At 49.2% G+C, this 8,017-nt stretch overlaps 3 protein-coding genes across 3 annotated transcripts; all 3 read left to right on the forward strand.

Annotated features, from left to right (window-relative positions):
- BDV38DRAFT_109667 (endonuclease III domain-containing protein) lies at positions 1-1,601 on the forward strand. Its single transcript, XM_032050953.1, has one exon. It carries the CDS (start codon positions 141-143, stop codon positions 1,398-1,400), a length of 1,260 nt encoding a protein of 419 aa, XP_031912618.1. The 5' UTR covers positions 1-140; the 3' UTR covers positions 1,401-1,601.
- On the forward strand, positions 1,532-3,755 carry BDV38DRAFT_109699 (uncharacterized protein). Its single transcript, XM_032050956.1, has one exon. The coding sequence runs from the start codon at positions 1,803-1,805 to the stop codon at positions 3,426-3,428; it is 1,626 nt and encodes a 541-aa protein (XP_031912619.1). The 5' UTR covers positions 1,532-1,802; the 3' UTR covers positions 3,429-3,755.
- A 425-nt stretch (positions 3,756-4,180) lies between these two features.
- BDV38DRAFT_249249 (putative DNA helicase) lies at positions 4,181-7,046 on the forward strand. The gene is made up of 3 exons (XM_032054816.1): positions 4,181-6,295; positions 6,347-6,407; positions 6,510-7,046. Exons 1-3 carry the CDS (start codon positions 4,279-4,281, stop codon positions 6,592-6,594), a joined length of 2,163 nt encoding a protein of 720 aa, XP_031912620.1. The 5' UTR covers positions 4,181-4,278; the 3' UTR covers positions 6,595-7,046.
- Positions 7,047-8,017: the final 971 nt, after the last annotated feature.

An 8,017-nucleotide genomic window follows, 5' to 3' on the forward strand; every position in this document is an offset into this window, starting at 1 on the left:
TCTGCGATCGTCCGCTCCGCGTGGATGCGCTTGGCAACCCAGCCTATCCAACCCCTAAAAATTCCGTCGATCCTTGATTCTATGTGAAAGTCACAACGTACTTAAAGCTACATATACATAAGATTCCTGTATATTGCGCCATGCGAACGTCTCGAGCATCGAAGCAGACGGAGAAAGTCTTGCAGGCGCTCTCGCCTCCTGCGCGCCGGCAAACGCGTAGTTCTTCCAATCTAAATGCGCTGCGCAGCCTTACATATAACGGAAGTCCTAATGACCATGTTGAAACGAAGTCGCCTGCGAGCGATGATGAAACATCATCTCTCTCGTCTCTCAACATGGTGGACATTGAAGATATAATGGAGCCCCCGGCGAAACGCCAGAAAAGCAACATAGACACTGCGCCACCGCGGAAAATCAACTCTCGAGCTTCAACAAGGGTTCCTGAGAAGAAGATTGAAAAAGCTGTCAAGGCTGAGCCTGTAGCACAGAAGGCACGCCGCGTTCCTGCGCGAAAAATCAAAGTAGAGGATGGTTCATTCAAAGTAGAGCCACCCTCCAATTGGGACACGATATACGCCACTGTCAAAAAGATGCGCGAGGCTAACCCGACTGCTCCGGTGGATACCATGGGGTGTGCCGAGTTGTATTGGCGAGCCTCGTCTCCGCGAGACCGACGATTTCAGACTCTCATTGCGCTGATGCTGTCTTCCCAAACGAAGGACACCGTCACGGCTGTGGCGATGCAGCGGTTACACACTGAACTTGGGAATGGCGAAGCTCCTCTGATAGAGACCAGTGTGATCAAGGAAGAGCCAGACGAGAAAACATTCAAGTTAGAAAAGCCCCTCAGAGACAGTACTTTGAATCTCAAGAATATTCTGGCTGTTACCCCCGAGCGACTGAACGAATTGATCGGCAAGGTGGGCTTCCATAACAACAAGACCAAGTATATCAAGGCCGCAGCTGTCATTCTTCATGATCAGTACCAGGGCGACATTCCATCGACTGCTGAGGAGTTAATGAAGCTTCCCGGAGTAGGTCCGAAGATGGCATATCTCTGTATGAGCGCTGCTTGGGGAAAGCATGAAGGTATTGGAGTTGATGTTCACGTTCATCGCATCACGAACCTCTGGGGCTGGAACAAGACAAAAACACCGGAGGACACTCGCAAGGCTCTGGAATCATGGTTGCCAAAGGATAAATGGCACGAGATCAACAAGCTTCTTGTCGGGCTGGGACAGACGGTCTGCTTACCAGTAGGCAGGAAATGCGGGGATTGTGACCTCGCGGGGACGAAACTATGCAAAAGCGAGATCAGAGGCCTTGTATCTAGCAGGAAGGTCGATGCTAAGGAGGAGAGTGTTGAAGGCGGAGTGGAAGTAAAAATTGAGGGGGAGTGAGTTGAGTGCCCCAGGCACGAGACTCTAGCTCCAACTTGATTTCCCTGTTGGGAACTACCGACATCCAACTTATTGACTTTTGTTACATGGACAAATATTTCTTGACTAATCTCTTCCTCTACTCTTCCTGCTCTCGTGTAGTCAACCTCGCTGCCTCCCTACCCTCTTTTCCTTTGTGATGCTCCAGCCAACTTGCCTTTCTCCCTTTTGAATATCTATCTGATCGCGATTCATGATCAACTTAAACCATTAAGCGCTCCTTACGACGCGACTCTCTTTTGACATCCACATTCACTACGTGTAAGACCCCTCCATCCCTATTCACCGTCAACTGCTCGTCCTCATGACTCCCTGGCAACCTGCTGACTGTTGTGCTGCCAAAACAATCACAATAGGCCCGAAATGGATACTTTGGATCCCGATGAACAGGCTTTTTGGCAATTGTACAATGAATTGAACCCTCCAAGTTCTTCTATGGAGAGCCTCAGCAGGGAGGAATCCCCGTCAACCAATCCATGTTCTTTGTGTGGCCCTTCTGCTATGGAGGTCGAGATGAGTCTCTCATTCCAGCCGGGTACATCGTTTCTTAGTCTACCAGAAACTGCCAAGATCAAGATTCTAGAGTATGCTGGATTGCTACGCCCTTGTCTGATTGACATCACTAGCGAGTGTGTCCGAAGGAACCCCACTCTTCAACCCTTGTGTAGTCGCAGCTCCATGCGTGAGACTAAGGGGTCATGGACTGCCTTTGTTGACCGGGGTTGTACTCACCCTCGGTTGCCCACTGCATTGTTCCAGACCTCTCGTGCCGTCCGCGATGAAATTGGTCCCTTGTTTTTTGGTCTCAACAGATTCAGCGCTACTCTCTACAGGAAGGCAGACTTTTGCAAGTTCCGTGAAGCGACACTTTGGGGTGTGGACCACTTAAAATATCTTCATATTGACCTGGGTCCTAGTGATAGGCGCTTTCTCAAGCTATATGGAGGGGTCCATCGCACAATGATGAAGTTGTGGGTCGCTTTCTGTGACTTGGCTGCGGTGAAGATGCCTTCTCTCACGTACTTCAGCCTGAAGTGCAGGGTTAAGGATCTAGAGGTTGCGCACAAATTGATGTGCGCAATGGATTGTTTCCCTTCTTTGGACCAATGTGCAATTCATCTCAATCAGTACCAGGAGAATGACATTCGAGCTGTGGTCAAGCGAACCTGCTGGCGGCTGACCAACAACCTTGGAGATAGGCCTCCGTTTAGATTCCTTCAACTTCCAAAAGAGGTTCAACTTCTTATACTTGAGCAACTTCTAATCAACCGTCCTGATCCTTATATCATGGCTTCAGAGTGTCCGAAAGGCCTCGTAACTTTACAAGACCGCAGACGTCAACGACCGACCATTTATCCCCTCACTTGTTGCGGGACTTGCTCACCGTTGCGAGCCATGTGCTTCTGCTACGCTCGCCAAACAGCCTTCTCCACCACCTGTTCTTGTTTCTCCTCACCCACTCCCTATTTTCTAGTCAGCCGAGGATTCTATGAGGATGCCCGTCGGGTCTTTTTCTCAAAGAACAACTTTGCATTCACGGATGAAGACCCTGAGCTCATAATGAGACTCCTGCATTATATCCCTACGTCGTCCTCCATGCAGATCAGGCACCTGACTTTCAAGTTCCCGTTGACCTTTCGAAGCCCTGCCAGAACTGCTCACAGGGTGGACGATGCAGCATTGCTGTCTTGGTCGGTGTTGCGCCGCTTTATCCGCGAACACTTTGACATTCCTCACCTGTCCCTCACAATCATCGACCTTGGCACGAAGAACTATGGCAATGGAGCAACTCAGAGTAGGAACAAATACCTACGCAAACTTCTTAAGGCATTTGTAGACCTACGCGGCCTCCGGGACTTTCGTGTATATTTGGCGGATGAGCGTTCATATGAAAAGGACGTGGAACGGGCTGTGCTGGGTTTTGCATGTCATGGAAGATCCAAACCCAGCCACATGCCATTTATTGGCCAAAAACATCTGAACACATAAAACCCCAGTTTGGGGCCCAACAGATCCTGGCTGATATTATTTACCACGTGATTATCCCATATCTTTCGCCTATTCTTTGAATTTCGTCTTCCAGTGTCTAATGATGAGATGAGATGAACGAAACTTTTCATAATATTCCCCTCGCGCACTCGAGCTCGAGACGCAAAGTTCCTTACCCATATTACACAGGCTTGCATAGGTCATCCAAGCTCAGAAATCGGTGGATAGACATTCATTAACCAACAAGCCACCTCGAGAAGATCCAATGGCTTACCCTAATCTCCGGGGACGCAGCTGTCTACACTAAGAAAGTATGGAGGATATGCTTGTGAATGTCTCTTTTCTTCTCGAACACTCTATCCACTCGTTGTTTGCTTTTCGTTCGCAATTGTATTTTCAAAGTTAGTTAATGAGTTTTGTTTTCGTTCCACATTGGTATAAATCCTTCCCATATAGGCTGTTAGATCCAGTATTTGTCATGGTTTTGGGGCGTTATGGATAGAAGTACTGAGCCCATGTATATGGCCATGTTCATTTTGATCTCATCAATCGTACGGAAAGGAATTAATATTTCCAATTAAATCCAGTCGAACAAGAATCATTGATCAAATTTACCTACAACGTTGTAAACACATGACTAAGCAGACCAAATTATGAAATCATCCCCCACGGACATAAAACCCCACCAGCTCGCTCTTAATTCCGAACATCACAAACCAACGTCCCAAAGCTCTACACAACACTGTACGGAACGGCATCCGACCAGACAAGCTTGACTCCAGAGTCAGAATATACACAATTTTTCCAACGAAACTAATGTTTATATAAATACCGACCATACCTAACCCTCATGGCTCCCCCACCAATTCCCATACCCCTCTTCGCCCAAACCCAGCAACAGCTTCTTCTCCAAGAACACGAAGCCGAAGTCTCCTCCTCCACACTCGCGAGCACCGCTGCATCCGTCTCACCCTCTACCAGACGAACGCTCCAAGCAACAGGCTATGCGCTAACGGGGATCGTCCTCTCGCAATGCCGGACCGGCCTCGGCGGCCGCGTCGTAGGTGAATTCGGCGCCGATGCGGCTGTTTATACGAAGAATACAGATGGTGATGGGAAGGATGGAGAACCTCGGTTAGGTGCGCATGGGATTCGCGTGGGTGACGTGGTCCGGGTGAATGAGATTGGGAGTTCCGCGAAGAAACTAGGAAAGGACAAAGCGAGTAAAGATGGGAAGCCAGCAGGTACAGGACCACCCAAGGGCCCGGAGGGCGTTGTTACGCGGGTCGGGGAGCGGAGTGTCTGGGTTGCGTTCGGTCAACAGGGAGGCGGGGGACGATCCAAGGAAGACGACGAGGCGATCGAGGAGCTGTGGGGGAAGAAGCTATGGTTGATAAAGCTTGCGAACGATGTGACGTATCGACGGATGAAGCAGACGATGGAGAAAATGGGGAAGTTGACTGAGCCCGATCATACGCATTTTATGCGGGTTGCGTTTGGACATACGACGCCTCTGCCGCCGGATTATGAGGCTGTGGGCGATGTTGAATTCAACGACCCGACGTTGAATGACTCGCAGAAGGAAGCTATTCGGTTTGCTTTGGCGTCGCGGGATATTGCGCTTATCCATGGGCCGCCGGGTACGGGTAAGACGCATACCTTGATTGAGCTTATCTTGCAGATGGTGCAGCGGAAATTAAAGGTGCTTGTTTGCGGGCCTTCGAATATCTCGGTGGATAACATTGTCGAGAGACTTGCGCCGAAGAAAGTGCCTGTTGTGCGTATTGGTCATCCGGCGCGTTTGTTGCCGTCTGTCCTTGAGCATTCGTTGGAGGTTCTGACGCAGACGTCCGATGCTGCCTCAATTGTGAGGGATGTTAGGAAGGAGATTGATCAGAAGGTAGCTAGTATTCGGAAGACTAGGTTTGGAAGGGAGAAGCGGGCGATTTACCAGGATTTGAAAGAGTTACGTCGGGAGTTTAGGGACCGAGAGTCTAAATGCGTCGATAATCTGGTTAGAGAGAGCAGCGTGGTTCTTGCGACTCTGCATGGGGCAGGTGGGCATCAATTGAAGAACCAGAAGTTCGATGTTGTGATTATCGACGAGGGTAGTCAAGCTTTGGAGGCGCAATGTTGGATTTCTCTGCTCTCTGCACCTAAAGTTGTTCTGGCGGGTGATCATTTACAATTGCCTCCAACTGTGAAGTCCACCGCTCAGAAGACTAAAGATGCAAAGTTAGGGCAGGCGGATACTGTCAACGATGGTGACAAGGAAGTTCTTGGGAAAATGTCTCTCGAGACGACCATGTTCGATCGACTGCTTTCACTCCATGGTGAAGGTATCAAAAGAATGCTAACTACACAATATCGAATGCACGAGACAATCATGCGGTTTCCGTCAGACGAGCTGTACGAGTCTAAACTGATGGCTGGCGAAGCGGTAAAAGCACGTCTTCTGAAGGACCTACCATACGAGGTAGAGGAGACCGACGATACAAAAGAGCCGTTAGTATTCTGGGACACTCAAGGAGGCGATTTCCCTGAAAAGACGGATGATAAGGAGGTCGGGCAAAAGGAGGCCCTTCTTGGTGAGAGTAAGAGCAACGAAATGGAGGCAATGGTTGTTGCGAAGCACGTAGACAACCTGGTGCAGTCGGGGTTGAAACCGGAGGATATCGCTGTCATCACCCCTTATAACGGTCAGCTGGCTATCTTGTCACAGATGCTGCGGGAGAAGTATCCGGGTATCGAGTTAGGCAGTGTGGATGGATTCCAGGGTCGCGAGAAAGAGGCTGTTGTCGTCAGCCTGGTGCGAAGTAACAGTGAGAATGAAGTTGGTTTCTTGGGAGAAAGGCGACGTCTGAACGGTATGTATGCCTCTATCACTGCTGGATATATATACTGATCGAATCTACTAGTTGCTATGACACGCCCCAAACGGCATCTTTGCGTCTGTGGTGATTCGGAGACCATCAGCAAGTGAGTTCTTCGCCTTGACTACGATACCCCCTCGGCCCTCTACGAGTTCCCCCACAAATATTTTTTTGCATGGGACTTTGCTAACATAGCCTTCTATAATAGAGGAAGCGGGTTTCTCAAGCGGTGGATGGTATTCTTGGAAGAGAACGCCGACTTGCGCTACCCAGATGCTGGGGAATTGCTTTGACGGAAGATTCTGCTCCATGCCTCAGCTTCATCTTTACTCCAGGCGACGCACGATATCCCCCAACCGTGAAGAGAGAGGGTGCCAGTAGGGATACCCAACATAGTTCGACACGATCTACACAAACCCCTGGAGTATGTTCCCACTCAGTCGGGTCTACGCCACAACCTTAGAGATGCGGAAATTGCGAGCAGCATCACCGCCATTGTGGCGCCCCCACCCTACGTTACATCAACCCCTTTGTCGATGACAATAAGGAAAGTAACCCCGCGGGTCGCGCCCGCATGTGTTTCTGCAGCTATTCAAGAGAAGGATTGAGCCGACTACTACTAGACTTTCCCGTATCTGGTTACGTCACAGGAAAGACGTCAGATTCGCCAGCCTTCTCTGCATGATCTCGTTCCGGAGGGACGTTTTGAACGTCCATCGATGCATATCCGAATGCAGAACCACAGGCAAATTATGGACGGATCGAGGTATCTCACTCACATGAATATCTCAGATCCGTCTCACATGTCAATAGTACTTCGGAGAAACGCTCCTATCCGATGTGATCAGAGAAAGATATGCTATAGCTTAACGATACCGCGCGTGTAGAACCGTAGAACCTCAAAACAATATATAGATTTCCACTTAGATCATAGATGGAATCTTATATATATAATTGAGATTCGAATTACCAATCGAGGACAGTCAATACAACCTCTCAAATAATACAATTCTAGAACAAAAAAAAAAAAAAAAAAAACACACCAACACAACACCGAATACCCCCGCATCCCAAACCTGCATACCCAAACCTCCATCCTAGTGAGGGGAAGGCTTCTAGACCTGCCACGTCAACGCTGACTGCGATCTCGCATGGAGCCTAAATCCCTAGTCGTCTTGGCTTCGCCTCTACTAGCACGAGGGGCCCCCAAATCGTTTATGCAGTGTGCATATCCAGAACACCGCTAGAAGCCGTCAGCATAAAACACGACCTACAAACCCGGCTATGTCATCTCTTTCTTTCTACCATAATACTTTCTTTTCTCAGTAAATGCTCTACTGGAAAGATCATCAGGGGTAAAGAAAAGGAAGAAATGCCACAATTCCAAATACCGTGCAAACCCGTCCCGCTGCCCCTCTTAGTTGTTCAACGGAGACGTCGCTCACTACTAGACTAGTCTAGGGCCCGTTCGCGATCAGCGCTGACATTTGCCGCTAAGCGTCGGGACTCTGATACAGTCCGTCTCCGATTATCTTCGTGGGCACGGGCGTTATCGCCTGGGGGGGTTCTGATTTGCTCGTCTCGGGTGGTTATCATGCCGCTAAACGTGGTGCTACTTTTTGGTTTATGGTTATTGCCGAGATAGGTGTTTATATATTATTTCGTGGGGTTGGTGGGTTTTGATGGTGTGATTTTGAGTTTTTTTTTTGGGGGGGG

The sequence above is a fragment of the Aspergillus pseudotamarii genome, assembly GCF_009193445.1.
Source record: "Aspergillus pseudotamarii strain CBS 117625 unplaced genomic scaffold BDV38scaffold_33, whole genome shotgun sequence".
In the NCBI taxonomy this organism is placed as follows: domain Eukaryota; kingdom Fungi; phylum Ascomycota; class Eurotiomycetes; order Eurotiales; family Aspergillaceae; genus Aspergillus; species Aspergillus pseudotamarii.